The sequence below is a fragment of the Puma concolor genome, chromosome B2 (assembly GCF_028749965.1).
Source record: "Puma concolor isolate L17-30 chromosome B2, mPumCon1.1.hap2, whole genome shotgun sequence".
In the NCBI taxonomy this organism is placed as follows: domain Eukaryota; kingdom Metazoa; phylum Chordata; class Mammalia; order Carnivora; family Felidae; genus Puma; species Puma concolor.
The window spans coordinates 151,979,688-152,004,083 of record NC_141671.1 but is presented as its reverse complement, the minus strand read 5'-3'; the positions used below and the strand labels follow the sequence as shown (position 1 = coordinate 152,004,083).

At 58.1% G+C, this 24,396-nt stretch overlaps 1 protein-coding gene across 3 annotated transcripts in view; it reads left to right on the top strand.

Annotated features, from left to right (window-relative positions):
- The window catches only part of UNC93A (unc-93 homolog A), a 37,555-nt gene extending 13,580 nt beyond the window's left edge, over positions 1-23,975 (top strand). For all 3 annotated transcript variants that reach the window (XM_086708318.1, XM_086708316.1, XM_025912876.2), the window contains 7 exons: positions 3,932-4,113; positions 5,119-5,348; positions 6,843-6,968; positions 11,077-11,288; positions 13,093-13,228; positions 14,212-14,343; positions 23,189-23,975. In XM_086708318.1, the coding sequence (XP_086564444.1) occupies positions 3,932-4,113; positions 5,119-5,348; positions 6,843-6,968; positions 11,077-11,288; positions 13,093-13,228; positions 14,212-14,343; positions 23,189-23,454 (1,284 nt within the window). In that variant the 3' untranslated portion in view covers positions 23,455-23,975. The remainder of the gene's footprint in view (positions 1-3,931; positions 4,114-5,118; positions 5,349-6,842; positions 6,969-11,076; positions 11,289-13,092; positions 13,229-14,211; positions 14,344-23,188) is intronic.
- Positions 23,976-24,396: the final 421 nt, after the last annotated feature.

Below are 24,396 nucleotides of genomic sequence, written 5' to 3'. Positions count from 1 at the left end.
GTCGATAGCGTTGCTATAAGCATTGGGGTGCATGTGTCGCTTCGAGTCAGCACTCCTGTATCTTTTGGATACATACCTAGTAGTGCAGTTGCTGGGTCGTAGGGTAGTTCTATTTTTAATGTTTTCAGGAACCTCCACACTGTTTTCCAGAGCGGCCACACCCGTGTGCATTCCCACCAGCAGTGCAAAAGGGTTCCCGTTTCTCCGCATCCTCGCCAGCATCTGTTGTTGCCTGAGTTGTTAATGTTAGCCACTCTGACAGGGGTGAGGTGGTATCTCGTCGTGGTTTTGATTTGTATTTCCGTGTCGATGAGTGATGTTGAGCATCTTTTCATGTGTCGCTTGGCCAACCGGATGTCTTCTTTGGAGAAGTGTCTTTTCACGTCTTCTGCCCATTTCTTCACTGGATTATTTGTTTTCTGGATGTTGAGTTTGACTAGTTCTTTATAGATTTTTGTATATTAACCCTTTATCCGATACGTCATTTACAAATATCTTCTATTTTATTTTAAGAGAGAGAAGGAAAGAGAGAGAGAGAGAGGGAGCAGGGAAGGGGCAGAGCGAGAGGGAGAGAGAGAGAGAATCCCAAGCAGGCTCTGTGCTGTCAGCACAAAGCTAGATGTGGACTCAGTCCCGTGAATCATGAGATCATGACCTGAGCTGAGATCAAGAGTTGGACACTCGACTGGCTGAGCCACCCAGAGGCCCAGTTGCTTGTGTTTGGAAGTGTACTTAACACAGGGGCCACAACCCAGAGAGAGCAGGTGGCCCCCACCCCCCGCACACCCAGGCCCACCCCAGTCCGCCTGGGGTCTTGGGAGTAGAAGCACCCACGATCATGGCTGAGGTGCCCTCTTCCTTGGAAGACATCAGAGGACCAGACCTCCAGCTCTGTGCACCATCCCGCCACCCACTTCCCCCACCCTCTGTCCCAGCCCGAACCACCTTATCTCCTCCTTTGCTGGTCCAGAATATGTAAACATGGTTTAACTGAGATAACTGTCTCCATTGGTCAGGACTGGCTTAAGCAAAGGAATTCAATGACATGGACAGAAGTGACCTGAGGCATGACTGCATCCCCGCGATGCTGGAAGCACCTGTCTGTCCCTGTCATTTCCTTGGGCTTTCAACTGGCAGGCTTCATTCCCAATCCCCAGGGTCCCAGCCCTGATCTGGACTCACCCCAGGACCCAGGCACGCGTCTCCACAGCCTTCCCCCTGCAGCAGCTGCAGCCTTCACACCCCTGTGGCTACTGATCTGCTAGTCCTTCACATCTCCACTCGGATGTCACCTCTTTCCCTTCCTTGCTCCCTGGAGCTGAAGTCTGGGTGGGGTGCTCAAAGGTGCTGAGGCAGACGCCTGTGATCGTGTGATACCAGGACCACAGCCACCGCTCCATGACCGAGTCCCCCTGACCAAGACGGGCCAGACACGCAGGGGGCAAACTATGGATAGTTCTGTGAATGAGAGTCATCGGTGCGTGCTAATCTCCAGCTGAACTCTCTTCTCAGGCTCTCTATGGGCTTAAAGATCCGACCCTACTCCCCAGTACTGAGCTGGGACCTATCTTGGCAGGCTGCCCAGCATCATCTCCCAGAAGAGCTTGACGGCTCTGGCCATTGTGCAATGTTCCGTGCTGCCTCTCCGCCCAGGATGTGGCCCGTGAAAACGCATCCCCACATCTCCTGCCCTCGGCACCTCCCACCCTTCCCCAGGTTCCCCCTCATCCTCCAGATCTCATTTGGTCTTCACTCCTTCTAGAAAGTCTTCCTGACCCCACTGGGCTGGCCCGAGTTTCCCTTGCAGGACTCACTCCCCACTGCAATAGACTGTTTGCTGCTGTTAATGATTCCTCTTGGCTCCTGTCCACTGTGCACTCCTGGAGGGCAGCGGCTGCTGAAATTTCCTTTTTTTCCACTAGAGCAGGTGCATACAGCCTCTGCGGGTAAGCGTTTAAGACTCTATTTGTTGCATGAGCTGAGTGAATGTCCCAATTGTTTATGCAGGCAGATCTTGCACAATTCGAGCTCAACATGCACACGTACTTATGTTCACACGTGTATTTGCCGACTGGCTCTCCTAACACAGGCAAACACAGGTGTTTGAACGTGGCCATTCACGTAGAAAAGAAATTTGCTTTTAAAATTCCACTTCGGCTTCTGGCATCCGTCTTCCTTTTCGGTGGTTTGCAGTCAAATCCGATTACAAGTGCCTTATGCACTTCGCTGGCTCGCGGCGGTGCTGTGGGCGGAAGGAGTCCCAACGCAGAGAGACGCCTCGCGCCTCTCACTCACACCCAAGGAGGCGAGCCCAGTCAGACAGGAGGAGTTAACGCGCATGTATGAAGGAAACAAAGCCTCAGGCTCATCCAGCTCTCTCGCTCCGCACTCCTAGCAGCCAGAGTCATAAATGGAAATTTCCAGCTAACCCCCACGGCAGAACAGAGTGCTCAATTTCCACCTTCCAACCAGATGTCAGAATTCTCTTGGGACTAGCTGTTTTTATCATCCGTTTTAATTCATCCGCAAATACCCGTTTAAGTACCTGCTTTGGGGTAGGCATCGGGAGAGATTTGGAAGAAGCAGAACATTTCCCTGCGTTCGAAGGTATCGTTGTCAGCTGGGGTGACATCGTGGGTCAGCATGTGGTGTGTGCTAGAGGTCAGGCAAAATTCCAACAGCAGATCAGAGCACAGGTCTCCGTGGATGACGTTACCCAGGAGCCCTCAGACACCCCTGATCTGCGCTGGAACGATGGGCACCCTCTGGAAAGCGAGGACAAGGAAGGTGGGAGCACATCGGGGGCCGGGCGGCAAAGGAAGCGGGAATCCTGGACCGGTGGACACAAGGCAGAGTAAGAAGACAGCCCGAGGGTTTGGGATTCCGGGGGGCAGACCGGCAGTGAGGGAATGTCAGAGAGCAGTACCTGGCCGCGTGGTACAGGGTCCCTCGCCACAACACGTCTTGCAGGGGCGACCAGGCAGGAAGGGATGTTAGAAACCAGGCATTAGAGTGCCAGCTTCCAGATCATCTGGGCACCCCACTGTGCGTGGCAGTCTGCGAGCAGACGTGTCCCCTTCTTTGTCTCTTCCATGAAGACAGTAACTCTGTTTCCTCAGCTTAAAGGGGAGAAATACAAAGCTCACCTAGAGATAAAAACGGATTCACAGAAGGCGTGTGGCCATCTGCCCCAGAGCGACCCCAGCACCGGGCCTCAGGCTTTCCCTCTCCCCAGGATCTAGCAGCAGCTGACTCATGGTTTGGACTGTGCTTCCTCCCAGGCCTCACCTGTCAGCTGGGGGGGGAGCACCTATCATCTGGGAGGGGAGCACCTGTCAGCTGGAGGGGAGCACCTGTCAGCTGGAAGGGGAGCACCTGTCAGCTGGGAAGGAAGCACCTGTCAGCTGGAGGGGAGCACCTATCAACTGGGAGTGGAGCACCTGTCAGCTGGAGGGGAGCACCTATCAACTGGGAGTGGAGCACCTGTCAGCTGGAGGGGAGCACCTATCAACTGGGAGTGGAGCATCTGTCAGCAGGAGGGGAGCACCTATCATCTGGGAGGGGAGAACCTGTCAGCTGGAGGGGAGCACCTGTCAGCTGGGAAGGGAGCATCTGTCAGCTGGAGGGGAGCACCTGTCAGCTGGAGGGGAGCACCTCTCAGCTGGGAGGGGAGCACCTGCCAGCAGGAGGGGAGCATCTATCATCTGGGAGGGGAGCATCTGTCAGCTGGAGGGGAGTACCCGTCAGCTGGAGGGGAGCACCTGTCAGCTGCAGGGGAGCACCCGTCAGCTGGAGGGGAGCACCTGCAGCTGGGAGGGGGCACCTCCTCAGAGTAGCCTGTTGCTCGTGGCCTCAGGGACCTAGTGGTGACCCAGAGCTCTGTCCCCTTGGCTACTGGCCCCTCTGACCAGGGCTGGGTTTGTCCCCACAGAGCAGCCTGTATGGCGAGGAAGGGCTGGGGGTGACGGCGCTCAGCACGCTGTACGGCGGGATGCTCCTGTCCTCCATGTTCCTCCCACCGCTCCTGATTAAGAGGTTCGGCTGCAAGTGGACCATCGTCATCTCCATGTGCTGCTACGTGGCCTTCTCCCTGGGCAACTTCTACGCCAGCTGGTACAGCCCACACGGCTCGCGCCCGGGTCTGGCTCAGGACGCAGGTTCCTGCTCAGGAGCACTGAGCTGGAGCCCGCTTGAGGGCTCCCCGCTGCTTTCACTTTAAAATGAGTGCCGTTTCCGGGAATTTCTGTCTGCTGCTGGGACAGGACAGGCTTTCTTCCCCTTTTTTCCCGCCAAGATGTCTCCGTCCCTTTTGCTGGGCCCATCTCCTCCCCTGCTTCCCAGCCCTGACCTTCCCTCACGTCTTTCACGGGCCTTGACTTTCCCTGTCTGCACCAGGGGCACTTTTGTGGCCCCAATGATGAGAGCTAGACCTTGACGAACACGTCGAGGGTGAATTTCAGGAGACTTAGCAGAAGGTGACCCGAGGACCCAACACCGTGGCCTCACCCCATCACAGAGAGTGGACACGTCAGGGTGCAGGGCCCCAGCCTGAGACCTACCTCCTCCCTGATGGAGAGGCGTCCTCTGGGACCAAGCTCCAAGGGCACCGGCCCCACAATCTTATTCCGAGGAACACACCTATCAAACATCCCTTGGAGGGACACCTGTTGTCACCTAGGACATGATGATTACGGTGATTTCACGTTCTTCTTTTTCTTATTGCCATGGAGTTTTCACACAGAGTCCTCAATGAAGAAGGTAAACCAATCACTCAATCGATCGATCAACGTTTCGAAAAATAAATAAATCGTTTTAAACATAAAGCTGTTAGAAATACTCAAAAACCACCCAGCCTTATTTGTAATCCCAGCTCATTGGTGGTTGCTTGCAAACACAAAGAAAACTCACTGGCAATGAATTTGTCTCTTGCAAACTAACCAGAACCAGAAAAGGCACCGAGTTGGGTCCTTTATCTGGGTCTTGTGGTGAAGCCATCAGTCTAACCAATCCATAAACATGACAAGGCTTACGACGGGCTAGGCATGGAGTTTCCTTCTCCGCAAAGGTAGGGAAGATTGGAGGGGGGAAGGTACTGTCTGTCTGTGTTTTATTTTACAGGTTCACCTTGGTTCCGACCTCCATACTGCTGGGTCTGGGAGCAGCTCCGCTGTGGTCTGCTCAGGGCACGTACCTCACCATCATGGGAAACACACAAGCAGAGAAGGCAGGGAAAGTTGGCAGAGACATGGTGAACCAGTATTTCGGCACCTTCTTTCTCATCTTCCAGTCGTCCGGGGTGTGGGGCAACCTGATCTCATCTCTGGTGTTTGGCCAGACACCCAGTCAAGGTAAAAGGAAACGGGGCTCCGTGATGACCCCCGAGAGGGCCCCCCATCCTATTCACACGTGTCTTTATTCCACAACTGGAGCAGGTGAATCACCTAAAGATGTGGTTCTCAACTGCCTGTGCCCAGCCTTCCCTGGTCCCCATCTGTTCCCTGGGGGAGTCTGGGCGGGTCTGTCTTGTCCACAAGTGCCCTGGCCATTCTGACCCTGCCCTCTGTGGGCAGGGGGAGCCCCCCAGAGTAGTGTCCTGGGAGAACAGAGGGCCACTGCCAGTGGACCTTGGGTTCCTGGAGTCATCACTATCCTTTTAGACTAAGAACAGGCTCGACTGATTTATTGTCCCACTGAATTGATCCACTATCCAGTGTCTTAAATGCTCCACAAACGACCTGTTGTCCCATAACCGATTTGAACATTTGACGGCTGATGTCTTAACCCATGTTTTCATCTGGACGTAAAGTGTGGATCTGTTTTATGCCTGCGCCCTCTGACATCTGAAGATTTAAACCAAGGACAGAGGGAAATAAATCTCTTCAATTCTTACAGGAAACCTTTATCGATGGGGGTGGGCAGAGGTCCTGACTCCTGACTGCTATCTGGATTATTTCTGTCTCTTTGTCTTGGACCTGCATCCTGCCATCCCCTATGAAGTCCTGCCTTTGGGGGACTCCCAAATCCCCCTGCCCCTATTCCTCATGTGATGCCATCACTTGCTAAGTGCATGGAGAAGGGAAACCAGCAGGTCATAGACACCCGTTTTTACTCATTATTGCTGTCGAGGTCAACGATAATCCAACAGAAACTGGGACTAAGTTTCGGTCTCTACAGCATGACTGCTGGGAAGTGGAGTGGACAGGTTTAAAGCCATTCGGGCAAGAGAGCTTAATTCTCTAAGCGACCCCAGGACCCAGACCCCGAGGAGCGAGGCATTCCAAGGGCCCGGCGAGCACACCAGCCAAGGGGGACTTGTGGCGCTCCATGTGATGACATCTGTATCACGACAGATGTCCTTTCTTCCATGACGTCCGCCTCCTCCAGAGACTCTGACACGGTCTGGGAGCCCCTGATGGTGCCCATTTTATTCTTTTAGCAGATTGGGAAACCAGCATTCAGGAGAGGGCCAAAGCGACCTGCCCAAGGTCATGGGACCACTACAGATGAGTGCGAAAGAGAACGCAGTGGTCCTGACACCTAGCCTAAAGCACCTTATTTCTTCTTGATTAGTTCGGAAATGTTGGATGTTTCCATTATGTCCGAAAAGTAATACAAGTAGCTGTTGTGCAGCGTGTCTTAAAATCATGGATACGGACACGTGCCCGGGGGAAGTGTATCTGGAGGCACTTGGTCAAACAGACCCATGTCTCGTGGCTTTGACCCATCGTGACTCTTGGCCCTGGGGTGTCCAGGCCCCTGTTGGCTGCACACTTGAATCCTCATGCCTCTTGTCCTATCATTTTCCACGTTCTCCTGTCATCTTTTTGCTTCCGACTGCACAGAGGCCATCCCAGAGGAGCAGCTCCTGTCTTGTGGGGCCAGTGACTGTCTGATGGCCACAGCGTCCACCAACAGTACCCAGCGACCCTCGCAGACGCTGATCTACACCCTGCTGGGCATCTACACGGGTATGTGCTCACGGCGGGCCGAGTCCCAGGGGAAGCAAACCTAACTCTTCCCTGGGTTGAGAAAGAGCATCTTCCCAACGTACAAATATTCCTGTAAAGTGTGCTCAGCTTTGCACCGATGCGTTCTTCGTAGGAAATCAAGTGCAGAAGACCAGGACTGTCTAATAGAGTTTCCTGTGATGACAGAGTCATTTTTCTTCTGCAAAGTTCTGTAGCCGTCAGCCCCATGTGTTTATTTATATTAAATAAATTAAATTAAAAATTAAAAATACTGTTCCTAAGTCACAACAGCCACATTGCAAATGCTTGATGGCCACGTGGGGCCGATGGCTACCATATTGGATAGGACCAGGGTATACCACGGTATTGATGGATTGGCTACTTGTGTGTCAACTATGTCCAAGTGACCCTGGAAATCCAAAACCCTGTAAGTTGTCATCTTTTTCTGAGGAATATATTTGAATGGCTCTTGCTGGTGTGGGGCCGGGGTCCTTCCTGCAGCGACCATTCTCCAATCAGGAAGACCCCAGGGTTCTCAGCTACTGGTCACAATGCAGCTGAAGGACGCACACATTGGAAGTTCATGGAAAGATGGCTGCCCAAAGGGAGTTCATTCTTCTGCTGGTTCTTATCCTTAGAAGCTCATGTTAATGCAAAATATTTATGTGAATCATTTTCTAAATGACCTCCCTGTTAGAGTCACTAGATTTATAATCAAAGGGGGTATTTTTAGAGTAGTGTTTTTTGTGTTGGCTGGGTCAGTTTGTTTGTTTTTACCATTTGAAGAGAATTTAAATCTATTCTTTGTCCTTCTTAAAGATCGCGGGTCTGAAATATGTTGAATTTGGTGGGACTGAGTCCCGGGATCCTAATGGGATCAAAGGTTACCAAGGCTGCGTGTGCCGTCAGAATCCGTCCCTATGCTGAGACCATCAGCTGCCAGCAAAGTCACCTCCAGATCAGAGGTCACTGAGTGAGAACTTGTAAAACAGCCACTTTGTGTTGGCAAAGCAGAGCGAGCACCAGCGAGTGCCACGCCATGACGTGGACTTTCTCCGGTCCTGAAACTAGTAACTCAGGACCTTCCATAAGCTCAGAGCCCGATGCAGGAGAAGATGTGTATTCGGCTAACAGAAATTTGATGCACATGTTTTGAACGAGGTTTCCAGCTGACACGTGGTCACATCTTCTCGGGGGACTGGGGTCCAGGGCAACTTTGACGAGGCGGTGGTACCGAGCGGGTGTCGAAGGACGAGGAGAGGCTTACCAGGCAGAGAGGGAGGGGGGAGAGGGCACTACAGGCAGAGAAGCACAGAGGCGCTGGTGTGGCCGCGGCGGACGAGGCCCTGGAGGGAACAGAGGAGCCGGAGACGGTTGTGGGACGAGCCGTGACCCACCGTGGAAAGCCTCGATGCTGTGCTAGACGGTCTGGACAGGTGTAGACTCCTTTCCTGGACAGACTGCAGCATTAGCGTCCTTTGGAAATACAGAAAACTCGTGGGCAGAGAAGCCAGCCCTTGTGAGACCCCCCCACCCCCGCCCCAATCCGCAGGAAGAATGAAGAGTAAAGGGCAGCGAGCGTTTAACCACAAAAACTAAAGCTTCTGTTTGTCCCCCACCGTCTGCGAAACAGCAGTGCTCCGGCTTTTCCCCCACCGGCCGGACACTAAATATTCTAGGCTTGAGGACCGAGTGGTTTCCGCTGCAACTATTCAGTGATGTTTTTGGCAGGAAGAGAGGCCACGGGTAACATGTAAATGAAGAGCGAGGCTGTTTTCTTTTTTTTTTTTAATGTTTATTCATTTCTTGAGAGAGAGAGACAGAGCGTGAGTGGGAAAGGGGCAGAGAGAGAGGGAGACACAGAATCCGAAGCAGGCTCCAGACTCCGAGCCGTCAGCACAGAGCTTGACGCGGGGCTCGAACCCGTGAACACGGAGATCACGACCTGAGCCGAAGTCGGACGCTTAACCGACTCAGCCACCCAGGCGCCCCGAGGCTGTTTTCTAATAAGACTTTACTTACAAAAGCAGCCAGGAGCAGGAGCTGGCCCGCGGCCTGCGTTGCCCTGGTCCCAAGGAACAGCACAGGCCATGGAAAATGCGTTTTTTGCATCCTCAGCCCCCGTGTGAGGTTCCCCTGCTCAGCACGCGGCCCTCAGTCCCCTCCCGCAGGTCTCTGGCCTCTGCCCCAGGCCCGACGTTACCCAGAACTCGTGCCCACGGCATCCAGGGGCCCAAGGGAGTGGCAGTCCAGACGGTCGTGTCAAACGGGCACTGTGCACGTGTCCCATGAAGAAATCGTCTCTGATTATTCGTACCCTGGCCTCACGCAGGGTTTCATGGGTCTCCCTCCTGTGAGCAAGGCCGTGTTACCATAGAAACACACACGCACACACAAAGCAAACCGAAATGGAGAAGAACGGACTAAAGGAAAGAACTCCGCCTCCCCAGAGTGTTTTCCCGCGATCCCTGAGCTCTGTCCTCACAAGGAAATTCCTTTCGAAGCCATTCCCTCCAGTATACTAGACGTGCGACACACGCACATTCACACCCCTTGAGAAGGTTCTGGGTCACGGGCAGCCCTGGACAGTGTGTGATTTTTCCTAGTAAACACGCGGCTTCCATACCACGACCCACCCGCAGGGCTGCCTCAAGGCTCTTATCCTGGGAGTCATGTGTCCCGATGGCTTCATGCGCCTGCCCACGGGGGAGGCCGTGGCCCCGGTCAGTGGGGAGCTGACGGCACGCCTCCTCCACGTGGTTACACAGCCGTCTTGCCTGTGCATGGACCGCTCTGGAAACCGCTTCGCAGCTGAGATGCCCAGAAGCCCCCTGCACGTGGCTCTGACTGGTGGCACTCACCGGGTCTCCAGGGGACAGGTAGTGACCGCCCACGACCTCGGACGGCAGTTCAGCAGACTTCCGTGTGCCGTGTGTTGGAAAGTGTCGTCAAAATGCGGAGTTACCCCGACCTGGGGAGAGAGGATTGTGTTCAGCCCAGGGGAAAGCGGCTGAATGACAGAAATCAGGCTTAGAAGTAGATCGGCACCTCCGGGGTGTGCGGGGCGTGTGGGGACGGGTCCGGCATCTCTGCTGACAACGTGGAAGGGGGCGGGTCGTGAGCCGGGCGCTCCCCCAGCACCGGGCCAGCGCACCGTGCAGGCGGACGCTGAGACCAAGTACAGAGAAAAAAATAACTCGAGTCCCCTTCAAGGCTGCCGGGCCTCAGCCATCGGGCTACAAATCCCTGGGGACCCCTCAGAGAAACGGAAAAAGCCTCCCGGCTCCCGAGTCCCTCTGTGGCTCGCAGAGCACCGTGTTTAACACCGAGCCAGGGAGGAGAAAACCGGGTATACGCGGACCCCACACCACCAGGAAGGAAAGAGGTGTCCATGTGAACAAGAGTCAGCGAGCTGTAGCCCTCGATCTGGGTATCGAGGTGGGTTCGTGGTGCAGACGGAGGTCTGGTCACCACTGGGGAATCACGAAGGCGCATGGTGTCCCCCACTGAGGGGGGTGGGGATGAAGAGTTGTCTTGAACAAAACCCGCTTGCACAGTTAGCGCACTCGCACCCACCGTGAAGGGGGCGCCCCCCGCGCCGTCCCTCCGCCCGGGGCCCGGGCTTCCGCGGCCCCGGGCACAGCACCCCACCTGCAGCGGCGCCTCTCGGCGCCCTCCCTCACCCAAAGCCCGCAGGTGCGCGGCTCTGCTCTGTCCTTCCCCTCGGCCGGTCCCCTTGGGGGATCTGCCTCCTTAGCGCACCTTACTGCCACTTACTGTCTACAAACACGCGCTATCCCATCGCATTCAGGAGGCGCCACACTCATGCACCTAGCTCGCCCCCAAGGGCTTCCGGGTAAAGATGCTGGAATAGACACGAGACTCAGCAAACGAGAACCGCGGCGACTCGCCATCCCGAGAAGGGAGACTGGCCGTCAGTGGGAATTCCGTGAGGGTCAGGACAGGGGAGTGGTCGCTCGGGAAGGGCGCCGAGGAGTTTGTGTTGCTGGTCCCGAATGGATGCCCCAAAGGAGAGGAGGGGGCAGATGGGGGGTGAGTAGCAGGTAGGTCCTGGACCTCGGCCTCGCGCCCTCTGTCTTCCCTCCAGGGAGCGGCGTCCTGGCCGTCCTGCTCGTGGCCGCGTTTCTGGAACCCATCAAAGATGCGCAGAGGAAACGCGAAGGAGACGAGGGGCCGCCTTTCTGGTCCACCCTGCTGTCGACCTTCAGGCTCCTTGGAGACAAGCGCCTGCGTCTCCTGGTGCTGCTGCCCATGTACAGCGGGTTCGAGCAGGCCTTCCTCGCGGGCGACTACACCCGGGTACGAGACAGCGCGGCACGCGGGGCACCTGTGCGGCCTCACCTGCGCCCGTGGGTCTCAGGGCCGCCTGCCCCGGGGCCGGGCGGGGGCCGGGGCTCCCGAGGGAGGGGGACGCCAGGTCCTTCGCGGCCTGAGGAGAGCTGTGCTCATGGTCTAGGTCACTCCCGCCTCCCCAGGGCCGGGCCTTACCTCCAGGGACCATGCGTCCCTCGAGATGTGTCTTCAGGGAGGAAGGGGGCCCCGGTCATGCGCGAGCCATCGCACAGAACACCTGCGGGATGCTCGCCTGCAACCAACACTGCCCGTAGTTTAGAGTCAAAAGTAGGGAAAGACATAAAATCCACGAATAACACCTGGAAGCCCCCCTCAGGCCAGTTTTCAAATGATGCGTCTCAATCCGGAGATGGATGTGGCTCTCGGGCCTGTCACCCTGTCCTGCCCTAGATGCCTGACCCACGCACTGCCCGCCCCCTTCTGTGCGCAGGGCAGGCCTCCGTGGGGCAGGCCAGCAGAGGGAGGCCCGTGCCCTGGGGCGGGCCCAGCGGGAAGGCTCGGCCACCATCCAGCTCGCTCCCTCGTGGCACGCTCACCAAGCTGCTGTCTCTCTAGCTCCCTGCCCACGTGGTGTTGGGTCCGGAGGAGCCTCCCGGGGCCACGGAAAAGCTGCCTCAAACAGGGGCGGTGGACATTGGAGACCCCCTCTTCCAGAAAGGGCTGGGTGGGAGCTGGGACGCCGAGGGGCTGGGGAGCCAGCCCCAAGGCTGCTCCCCGAGGATTGCCCTTCCTTGTCCGGAATCTGGAATTTTCTCCGAATTCGTGCCCACCACAAGCCCCCTCCCAGGTTAAATCCGAATTTCAGGTAAACCGCAGTATCTTTTAGGCTGCGTATGTTCCGGGCGGGGTTTGTGCGTCCCGGGTCCTCTCTCACACCCTGCTCCCGGGACGGCCCGGACGGAGGGCGGTGGGGTCCAGAGAGTAAAGACACAGAAGACGGAACCGTCCTTGGCCTTTGGTCAGGGCCCCTCCCACGGGCCTTGCCGCTGACCTCCGGCCTTCTTCCTCCGCCTCTGCCGTCCGAAGCAGCAGCCTGTGTCTGTGTGTCTGTCCCGGCTGTGCACGGGGACCGAAGTGGTGGGTGCGGGCGTGAGGGCGTCGGCGGTGGCAGCACCGGGGCCGGGGGCGCGGCCGCTGGGACCTCACGGCCTCGTGCGGGAGCACTTCTCGCCTCCGCTGAGATGCGCTCCGTTCTCTTCACTTCTTCTCTATCAGGTGTTTGTCTCCAGGGCTGTCGTAGGCTCACAGCAAAACCACAGGCGGTTCAGGCTCCCGAATCCCCCTGCCCCCTCCCCACGCAGCCTCCCCATCATCCACATCCTGCGCCAGAGCCAACAATGACATCCCGTCACCGCCCCGTCGGGGGCCGTCCTGGCGCTGGACGCCGTGGGTTGGGGCAGACTCGCAAGGACACGTGGGTAAGACACTAGGGTGGCACACAGAGTGGCTTCGCCGCCCCAAGAATGCCGGGGGCTCTGCCCGTTCACGGCTCCCCACGCCTTCCTCCAACTGTCGTGCAGAGGAGGAAATGACCGAATCCGCGAGGAGGGGCCCAAAGTAGGGCCTCCGTGGTCCATGAGAACACACAACGTGAGGCAAAGGCTGCGTGGGGGGAGCCCCGTCCAGATGTGTGTCCTTGTTACTTCCTACCCGGCTCGAGCACGAGGCTCCAGGCCGGTCCCGCCTGGCGGCCGTCACGCTGTAACCCCCGCGAGCCGCCCGCTCACGTCCCCTGTGCTTCGTCCTGCAGTCCTACGTCACCTGCGCCCTGGGGATCCGGTTTGTTGGTTACGTGATGATCTGCTTCTCGGCCACCAACTCGCTGTGCTCTGTGCTGTACGGAAGGCTCTCCCAGAAGACGGGCAGAGCCGCCCTCTACGCGCTAGGTACGTGGACGCGCTTCCCAGACGCGGGCGGGAACGGTGGCCGGCGGAGTGAAGGGCGCGTTCCGCTCAGCGATGGTGCAGGGGCACCACAGGGAGGCTCCCTGAAGGAGGCGATCCGTCCTCACGCGGTGCACAAAGACGCATCCGCCTCTGTCCCTCTTGGGAAGGGAGGAAAGAGGAAACACACAGCGGTCGGCGCGAATAACGAGAGCCACGGGCGTCAACGGTCACCTGGCCACCCAGCTAGGGTCTGAAGCGTCTGGGGCAGCGGGGACACAGCCAGAAGGGGACACAGTAAATGTTTGTCAGCTCCTGGTGGGAGTAACCCGCATAGGTTCCCAGGTCATCCTTGCAATCGCCCCGTGTGGGGTGGGGGGGCACTGCCCACTCTGCAGATGAGGAAACGCAGGAACAGAGAAGTGTGGTGGCTCACCCCAGGCCACACAGCCAGCGTGGATGCACCCGTCTTCAATGCGACACCAGTTTCTGGACCGTCATGAGGCATCTCTCACTGCCCCGTCGAGACAGACGCCACAGGGCGTGTGCACAGACCGTGGTCCAGAACTCAGGGCCCGCTGGGGTAAAGCCAGGAGGAGTGAGCCTGGGAGCTCCGGCCGCCCCTCCGTTCTCGGGAGGGCGGTGCCGTCCCCAGGCCGCCACCACTCAGGGAGCAGCTCCTTCCTCACTTCGGGGTCTCCTCGGCTGGGGCACAGAGGCCCCCCCTGCCAGGCGCAGGGCACATGCCCTGCACGGTGCCTGACGCAGGGGAGGCCTGCGGTGAGCAGAGTGGTCACCCTGCTGGGCACGTGGCAGTTGGACTCTGGAGGGCACACACGCGGGCCAGCCGGCCCGGCCGGTGTCAGAATCCACGCGAGGACGTGGGTTTGGGGCATTCCCAGGAAACATTTACATAGTGCGGCAAACAGAGACTCCGGAACCACTCGGAGCCCTCACTTCCGGCGGTTTCCCCTCTGCATCCACAGGTGCGGTCACCCACCTGTGCTGCATAATCGCCCTCCTGCTGTGGGAGCCTCACCCCCGCCAGCTGGCCGTGTTCTTCGTGTTTTCTGGCCTCTGGGGCGTGTCCGACGCCGTCTGGCAGACGCAGAACAATGGTGAGCGCCCCCGCGTCTCCCGCCTGGCCCGGCCGTGGGGGGCAGGCGGTGGCAGAGGACCCCGCGGCCGGGGCCACCTGGGGAGATGACGTGCCCGGTGGGGGGGTAGTGGGAGGCCCGCTCCAGGTTCTTTCCGTGGACTTGAGGGACTTTCTCTGAGCGTCGGTTCAGACCCGAGGTGCAAAAGACGAGAATCACCCAAGGGTACAGCTCCCTTCCCTTCTAAGAATGGTGGTCCCTCCCCGGCTTTCTGCTTGAGGAGCGTGCCCGGTGCCGGGCCCAGGAGGCTGGAGAGGACTTCAAGGTGGCCTCGGTCCAGATGGGCAGATGGCTGTGTGATACCCGCGGTGGATGAGCTGGCAGGTTACCGCGACAGCATCCAACCAAGGGCACTGGGACTGCGGGTTCGGCTTTCTGGGAGAACGGAGTCGGGGGTGGGGAGGCGGTCATTGGGGGCTGCATCTGGAGGTCACGCCTGAGCCAGGCCCCGGCTGATTGTCCCCAGATAGAGCTGCGGTGTCAGCGGGGTGGGGAGCTTGAGAGGCAGGGGGAGGCCGGGGGGGTCAGGGGAGTGGGGGAGGCCAGGGGAGCTCGGGAGGCAGGGGGAGGCCGGAGCAGCTCGGGAGGGATGCCACAGAGCAGAGTGGGGGCTCATCAGCAGCAGACGTCCACCCCTCGCAGTCTTGTGCCTGCCAGTCTGAGACCAAGACAGCGGAGGCCACTTCCTGGTTCAGAGAGCTCTGTCCTCACGTGGCGGAAGAGACAGGGGGGCTGTCTGGAGACCCCTCATAAGGACACAGGTCCAGCTCACGAGGAGTCGCCTCGTGACCGAATCGGCCCCCAGAGGCCCCACCTCCTGACACCGTCACCTCGGGGTTAGGGGTCAACCTATGAATTTGGGGGACACAGGTGTGGTGGCCACGGAGGATGGGACACGCCGAGGGGAGAGCCGGGCCAGGATGCCGGGTGGTGGAGTGGGGAGGCGGGGGGCCGACGGGGGCCAGGCCGCCCGGGGAGGGTCCAGCTTCGCTCAGCAGAGAGCGCTCACCCCGGGAAGGACGAGGCCGGCCCCGTCAGGTTACGGAGGGACGGACGTCTGCGGTGTTAACTCGGGAAAGACAGCACAGAGCTGCACGGAGGGGGCGGCCGTGGCTGTGCAGAGCAGGAGGGGAGGGAAGGTGAGGAGGCCAAGCTTCCGGACAGAATGCACAGCGTGCGGGAACCGCCGGGCCAGCGGGCGGGCAGGGCCTGTGGCCTCGGGAGCAGCCTCCCAGGATGCAGGGGGGAAGGGCAGACACACGGCGGGGGTGGGGGGGTGGCAGAGACACGGAGAGGACGCGGGTGGGGGCTCTCAGCACTGACAGGTGCTTCTGTGTAAGGTCCACACTCACGAGGATACGTCTAGATCCGAGTCAGGGGAAGAGTGAGGGAAGGGCCAGCAGAGGGGAAGGCGGCTGAATGAGGGCATGAGGACGAGGAACGGGGGGACAGGAGCACAGAGGTGTCCCCCTGGCTCCGAGGAGGACAGCCGCCCTTTGGGGACCACAGGAAGGAAGTCGGAATAAAGATCCACAGGAGGACTTGTCACCCCGAGGAGAGGAGTTAGCAGAGTTCTCACAGAGAGCTGGCCAGGGACAGTGGGGACAGCAGGGGACAACAGGGACAACGGGGACAGCGGGGGACAGCGGGGGACAGCGGGGACAGCAGGGACAACGGGGACAGTGGGGACCATGGGGACAGTGAGGGACAGCAGGGACAGCAGGGGACAGTGGGGGACAGCAGGGACAGCGGGGACAGCCGGGACAGGCTGCATTAGTGAGCTATACTGCAAGCTAGATGCTGGGAAGGCACTCAGGGACAGAGCCCACGGGCAGGCTCACTGTCACCCACACTCGGGGAGCCGGGGGGCAAAGCAGAGAGGCAAGGTCACGTGCAAGGGCCGGGCCCCGAGGGCAGAGTTAGGACTGGGGCCCAGGCCTGGAGCTGCCGCCCAGAGCCCCGGCCGTTCCTTTAGACCATCTCTGGAGTCGGCCGGGAGCGAGTGCAGAGCCAGCTGGTGACCCCGAGCCTTGGCCACCCACACACACAGGCCAGGAGGCGGTGACGCGGCACTTGCCAGGTCACACAGGGTGCAGCCTGAGACAGAGGCCGCCAGAGGTCGGGCTGAGGGTGATGGGTGTCTGTAGGATGAGAGGCCCCACGGGGATGGGTGGTGAAAGACACACAGCAGAGGAAGGGACCATCGTGGCACAGGGGTCCAAGGGCCTGGCCCTGACTTCAGGGGCGCGCCGCGCTGGGCCGTTGGTCGTAAGGCTTCCGGGCGGGAGGCTGTGCACAGAGGGTCTCACTCCCGCTGAGCAGGAGGACCCCCCGTGGGAGGGAAGCGAAGGTCACCTTGCAGGTGGCAGGGGCAGCGGGGGCGGGTCCGGCTGCACGGTGAGCGGCTGGAGCCCAGCAGGGGGCCAGGGGGGCCCCGTGGGGATCCGAGCAGGGGGCCCGACCAGCCCCCAGGGAGGCCTGATGTGGGAGTCAGCTGGAGCCGAGCGATTGGGGCGTCAGGGGGGCTCCCGTGTCAGCTGTCGGCAGTGATGGGATGAGCCAGAGCCGAGGGGCCTGGGAGGCACCACCGGGACGGGAGCGGGAAGCAGGGGCGTGGGCGGCAGGGGTGGAAGCCACGTGACCGCGGGCTTAGATTTGGGGAGTGGGTGAAAATGACAGCCGAGTTTCCCACAGACCCATCTACAGCCTGGGATGGGGAGGGGGTGTCAGGGGCCCAGGGGTGTCTAGGCTTCCCCTAGAGATGCGACCACCCAGCCCTGACCTGGGAAACAGCAGGGGGCTAGAAATTCGGTCGGGCCCATCCCCCGACTCCTCGAGGGCGGGAGGGAGGCCGGCTGCTGCCCCTGCGGCCACGACCTCGGCCCTCACGGCCTCCGGACCCCGCGGTGGCCCCTTCCTTACGACCTGTGTGCTTGTCAGCTCACAGGGCAGCTGGAAAACGTCTTCAGACAGAGCGGGCCCTGCTGCGTTTAAGGGCTTCGGGCTTCCCGGCCTGTCTACTGTCCCCACAGCGCCGGTGAAGGAAGGACGCGCAGACGCTGGCGTTAGCGTTCTTGGCGGTCCCGAGTTGTAAACCGGGGACAGGTCACGTCACCCAGCGAACCCGCACGCAGGGGTGGGCGACTGCGGGCGTGTTACTGCCAGCTTGCGGGCGTCTCTGACCCCTCGGGACTTTCTTCGTGTCTGCACGTTAAAGGTCAGGCGAGGGACCGGGGAAGGGGCCGCATGACGCGTGACACTCCTTACGGTAAGCCTCCAGCTGCTTCAGGCGACTGGGGCAAAAATGCTTGGCTTTCTTTCCCCCCGAGACACGGGAATCGCGGCTGTCGCCCTCCTTTCCCGGCCTCGGACGCGGGAGACTGAGGCCGGGCCTCGTCCGGTTGTGCAGACCACGTCAGGCGAGGTCTCGCGGGCGAGCGGAAGGACTGCCTTGAGTTAAAATGAGCTATTTCCGTCTTCTTGCACAGGCACAAACTTATTTTTTTTCAAGGAGAGACTGGTTGCGGGGGAAAATTGTTCTTTTCATGATTTAAGACTTTCTCTTGGAGTCTGAGCTCGCGGTGGCCTCAGCGGGGAGCGATGGTTTACTCCCCGAGTCCCCTGCAGGCTGACTCCACCAGGCTGGCCTAGAACTCACGGCCGGGCAGCACGGAGCGTCCCCGCGGTCTTTGTGTGTATGAAGGCTGCAAATTTGGTCAGCTTTTGCCGCCACGGCCCCCGGCCAAGAGCAGCTCTCTCTTGTGTTTTGAAAGAGCGAGTTGGGTTTCTCATCTTGTCCCTGGACATGTGTCTCTCGTTTGAGACAATACGTGAGGCGAGCCCACCCTTTCCCGATCCGTGAGGCAGCATGCAGTTCCGTGTTCTCGCCGTCGCTTCCCAATTCAAACACTGACGCAGAATAAGCCGGATGCCTGGCCCACCCAGCCTCCCTCCGGGAGCGGGGCTCTGCAGCCCGACGCTGGACATCCCCCGGGGCTCCAGAGGCTCCCGCAGAACCTTCGATCCGGGCCACTTGTTCCCGTCTGTTCATTCGCCCTGACGGTTCAGGAAAGACAGGTGCCGTTGCTATAGCAACCCTCACACACCAGTGCGCTGCATTTGAGATTCAGAACGTCTGGGCTAAAAATACTCCCTCGCCCTGCTAGCCGCCCAAAGGGGTGTTCTGGGTTGATGAACACAGAAAACGTGAGCTCTCGTGTGCCCAGTTCACTTAACCTGTCTTTTCCAAGCAAACAAGACATCCCGAGGACCCGTTCACGCCTCATGCGAGGACAGGAGTCAGCCTCTGCCCTCGCCCACCCACCGGCGCCTTCCTGGGGCGGGATGAGGCTGGCAGAAAGGCTCCTTTTCTTTTTAAATAACCTTTTTATTTTGGAATCATTTGAGCTCACAGAGAAGTTGCAAAGACAGTCTGGAGAGTTCCCGTATAGCGTTGACTTAGTTTCCCCTAACGCTAACATCTTACAAAATCGTGGTAACACTTGTCAAAAAGAGGAAGTAATGTTGGTACATGAGTCAACTAAACTTTAGACTTTATTTGGTTTTCTCTAGTTTGTGTGCTCCAGGGTCCCAGCCAGAGGCCACACCCAGGGCCCCCAACCAGGGTCCCATCCAGAGTCCTCCAGGGTCCCTCCCGTGGCCCGACCCAGGCCCCCACCCAGGGCCCCCACCCAGGGCACCTATCACGTTGAGTTGCCGCATCTCCTTTGTCTGATCTGTGAAAGTTTCCTTGTTGTTCATGACCTTGACAATTCGGAAGAATACCGGTCAGGCATTTGGTAGCCTGTCTCTCATTTGGGGTTATCGGATGTTTCCCATGATTAGGCCGGAGTTATGGCTCTGGGGGAGGAAGCCTCCAGAATAAAGTGCTTTTCTCATCACATCAGTCACTGAGGATGAGAAGAACCTTGATAGGCAGTCAGCCTGGACCCGCCAGACTCAAATTTAATCTTGAAATCTAAAGATGCCAACCTCCAGACAAACACATCAGCTTAAAGTCAGAGTGGCCGTGTCACTAGAATATTCATGAAATTGGGGTGTGTTTGCTCTGGCACTGTACCTACTAAGGGGGCCACCGTACCTGTTGGCCACGGAACGTGGAAACACCTGCCACTCACAGCCCTGGTGTCTCAGACTTGGATTTTCTTCCTACTCCCCCCACCCCCCACCTCCCGTCTGGTGACCATCAGTGTGTTCTCTGTAGGTAAGAGTCTGTTTCTCGGTTTTCCTCTCTCTTTTTTCCCTATGATTGTGTGTTTTGTCTCTCAAATTCCACCTACGAGCGAAGTCCTATGGTATTTGTCTTCCTGTGACTGACTTATCTCGCTTAGCGTAATACACCCTAGTTCCATCCGTGTCGTGGTAAATGGCAAGGCTTCGTCCTTTTATGACTGACTGATATTCCATTGTATACATGCCACATCTTCTTTATCCACTTGTCAGTCAGTGGACATCTGGCTCTTGGGCATGATCCTGCCATAAACGTCGGGGTGCTTGTGCCCTCTGAATCGGTATTTTTATACCCTTTGAGTAAATACCAAGCAGTGCAATTGCTAAATCTTGGGGTAGTTCTATCTTTTTTTAATGTTTACTTATTTTTGAGAGAGGGAGGAGAGAAAGCACGTGCGGGGAAGGGGCAGAGAGAGAGAGGGAGAGAGAGAATCCCGAGCAGGCTCTGTGCTACCAGCACAGAGCCCGACGTTGGGGCTTGATATCATGAACCGTGAGATCGTAACCTGAGCCGAAACCAAGAGTCGGACGTTTAACCCGCTGAGCCACTCAGGCGCCCCAAGGTAGTCCTATTTTTAACTTCTGAGGAACCTCACGCTGTTGTCCATAGTGGCCCCACCAGTTTGCTTTCCCACCAACGGCGCACAAAGGTCCCTTTCTCTCCACATCCTCGCCAACACCTGTGCTTTCTTGTGTTGTTGGTTTTAGTCATTCCGACAGGTGTGAGACGACATCTCATCCCGGTTTTGATTTGCATTTGCCTAAGGATGAGTGACGTTGGGCACATTTCCTGAATCTGTCGACCATCCATAGGAAGACGAGAAATCTTCAAAATACTCTGAGGAGCTGCTAACTCCCAGGTCTTGTTATCAGACTCTCTTTGTGGGTGAACTTGTACTAACATGGACGCCTCGCAGACCCGGACAACAAGGGCACCTCCTCTGAGCCTTCCAAACAGCCTCCTGTTGTCCCAAACACATGTATGTTGTTCATAATGTGCGTCTCACGTTGTATCGTGCCGGTGGCCTTGCCCTCCTGAGTCCCTCCCGTGATAGGTGGACAGCCGAGTAACCAGATGCCAAGAGAAACCTTCTGGGTGTTGATGTTCACAGGCAGGGCCACAGGAAACCCTGCTGCTGGCCCCCAACCTTCCCCGCGGTGCTGGAGGGCCTCTCTTCCCTCCATCCCTCCCCTGCAGAATGTAGGGAGAGGGAGCAGGGCAAAGGGCAAGGGAAGGAGGGGAGCTGGGGGAGGGAGGTGTGTGGGAATTCCGTGTGTGCTCTCTCTCCCACCGTGCACAGCTGCCCACCGTGCAGGAAGGGAAGGACGGTCCCAGGAAAGTCCCTACGACTTCCCAGACTCCCGCTGTCCCCAGGAATAACAGGCGCAGATCACGTCTGGTCCCACCGAGGCTGGGGGCAGAGGGCAGTCCGTTCCTCCTGCCCGAGCTACAGGACTACACTTGACACGTTGGTCTACTTATTGTCTCATGCTCTCTACTCTGGTTACACGTCCTGTGTTACCTCTACTCCCAACAGGGTGGGGGACTTCTGGGCAAAAACCAGAAGGAACGAAGAGGAAGAGGCAGCTCTTGTCCTGGAATCGCCCCCCCACCCCGTTTCCTTGCGTTACTATTTATCCTCTGAGCGAGCGAGCGCATTGGGTCTCTGACATGGCGCAGCAACCCCACGGGACGTGGGCTCGGTGTTTTACCTGTTGGTTCCCTACTCGCTTCATGAAGTCGCCGTCCATCCACGGGTCCACTTGGCCATTCCACGAGTACTTTTACTGACACTTTGAGAGCGCTGGAATTAGTGTGATGAGGATGGGACGCTGGGCGGGATGGCCTCGTGGGGAACTTGACCGAAAAATCAGAGGCGTGCCGCCGCTGGCCGGCCACGTGCAAGGGCACGAGGCATAGAAGCCTGGCGGTGGGGCCGGAGCGGGGGGCACGCTCCACAGCGACAGGTGGTGCTGGGCTGGGACAAGGCCAGGTGACAGCGGCATCTGCCCCCCTGATGAGATATTTGTTCTACCCCAAAGCCAGGCGGGGCCACTGAAGGCACCGGTGTGGGAGGGATATGACACGTTTACACTGTAGAAAGATGGCCGTAGCAGCAGTGTGGGGTAACACGGAGCAGGTAAGACAAGAGAGGAGGAAACAGGTCTGGAGCTGACGAGAGACGAGGCAGGGAACCGTCCAGACGGGACACATGGGCCACAGGAGAGGGAACCCAAGCCCAAGTCCAGTGAACGGGCCGAGAGCTTCCTGAGAGCAGACATCACACCTTGTTCATGTTTGCAGACCTCAGTGCTGTGACTGCCGTGTAGTTGGTGTGGATGGACAGTGGTGTAGACGGAGGCAGGAGGGGTGAAGGGGACCCGAATCCAGCTTGTGTGATCTTTGGGAGAGACCCGGCTTTGTTTCTAAGCTGAAGGGAAGGAGGGGAGAGCACAGGCTGAAGGTGCAGGAGAAGGGCTCCAGTGATGGGGTCAAGTGCCCGAGGAGACAGGAGCGGAGTGTGGCCTCTGTGGAACGTGCCCAAGGAGAGGTGTCCTTGGCGAAGAGAAAACTCCACCGGCCAGAGGGGAGGGTGTGGTGGCCAGAGCAGCTCAGGAGGACAGAGAGGGACAGGCGGGCACTGGGCATCAGCCGGGATGCTCGGGACGACCCCTGGGGGTCCACCGTCCCTGCCGAACGCTGTCAGCCTCCCCGCACGTCTGCCAGCTCCCTCAAGTCACGGAGGTGGGGATGCTTGCAGTCCTCAGCCAGGAGCACCACACGTCTTAGCACCCCTGCAAACTGGAAACAAAAATCGTTTACTTCCACCCAGAAGCACGTATCAGGTTGCAGCAGGCTGCTCGGGCCGCCAACAGACTACGGTGGGCGGGGGGTCTGGCAACACTCGAGGCTGTTTCCCACAGTCCTACAGGTCCGGGTGTGGACAGGCTGGCTCTGCGGAGGCCCCTCTCCTTGGCCTGCGGACGGCTGTCTCCTCCCTGTGTCCACACACGATCGTCCCTTTGTGCACGTCTGTGTCCTGACTCCCTCTTCTTATAAGGACACTAGTCATGTGGGACGGGTGGGGGGGCCTCCCTAACGAACTCATCTACCTCCATCACCTCTTTTAAGGCTCTGTCTCCACACACACTCGCATTCCGAGGTCCTGGGGTTAGGATTGCTTGCGTTCGTCTTTGCTTGGGACCCCAGGGAGTGGTCGTGCCTCGTGTGGCACACAGGTCAGGCCTCCAAGCTCACCTTTTCCTTTCCCACGTAGTCACCCACCGAGTGACGGCTTGGCCCGAGTTCCCACCAGTGCTAACGTCGCGTGAATTCTGTGTTTCCTTTACGTACGATGCTTCCTCACTGCCAACGATGTGTCGCCTGACTTGGCAAAGTCCCCATCGTGAAATAATTCCGGTTTTGGTACGAAGCGAAAATTCCTGATTTTGTTGAGAAAGTTGGGCAGCGGGAAAGCCACCGTTTTCAGCAATAGTTGAAAGCAATCGTTTGAGGTTTTGAAGCAACGTGTTCATGCCCGTGTCTCCCCCGCAGCTCTGTACGGCGTTCTGTTTGAGAAGAACAAGGAGGCGGCCTTTGCGAACTACCGCCTGTGGGAATCGCTAGGCTTCGTCATCGCCTTTGGATACAGCACATTTTTGTGTGTCAACGTCAAACTCTACATCCTGCTGGGGGTCCTGAGTCTGGCCATGCTGGCCTACGGGACCGTGGAGTATCTGGAGGCCAAGAAGGCGGCCAGGCCAGCCGCTGCGGAGCAGGCAAAGCCAGCAGAGGGGGAGGAAACGGAGACAGCCATGTGAAAGGGATGCGCACCAGGCCCGGGAGCCCCGCGTCCCCAGGAGATCTCCATGTGAAGTGCCTCAGACTTTATAACCGATTCTTCTCAACTACGGCAGCGACACCGAGCCGTCCTGAAGACATCACACCGTCACGTGGTTTTCTGTGATTTTTTTTTTCTATTCTAATAAGCGTTCCATCCACCCTGTCGCTCGCAGAGATCGAGAGGAAACGTGAAGGGATCCATTCAGCTCACAAAAGAAGAAAGTCGGGTGTATCATCAGCCAACGGGAACTTGCTTAGATACAACAAACCACTGTACTTGCTTCTGTCGTACTCGCTGTCGTGGTCGTTCGTGAGAATTGGAAGGATGTGGACGTAGGGAGTCCAACACCGTCGTTTTACAAATGGGTAAACTGATGTCCAGGCAAGCCCGCCGACTCCCTCCCGGAGTCAGTGAGCGACAAAGCCAGGCAAGAGTTCACGTCTCTTGAAGCTTATAGACGATGAGTTTCTAAATAAATGCAACTACATCATGGGCTTATCTTCTGTGCAAACACTTTTATTCTAAATACTCAGTAGAGCACACACACACCAGTCACCAAGTAAGTGAGTGAGCCCGCCGTAGACTAGAATCTGTAAGACAACTGTTACACACCCACCTTCCGATCAGAACCCGCGTCCACCAACGGTCTATTCCCTCTATTCCCACCCTCATCGTCTTTAACAAGCTGCTAACGCTGGCCTCTGCCCCCTGCTGAGCCTCTCCCTTTTCCACGGCTCTCAGAGCCCTCTGGCCCCTCTGACAGTGTCCTGGGGTTTGTCACCCTTGCCCCCTTCACCCCAAGGCACCTGCTCTTTGCCCAGGCTTCTCCCTCCACTTCCCGTGAAGCCCCTCCCGCTTCCCCATGAACAGGCACCCCCACCCAGGCCCCAGCCTCCGTTGCAGCCCGGCACTCTTCCAG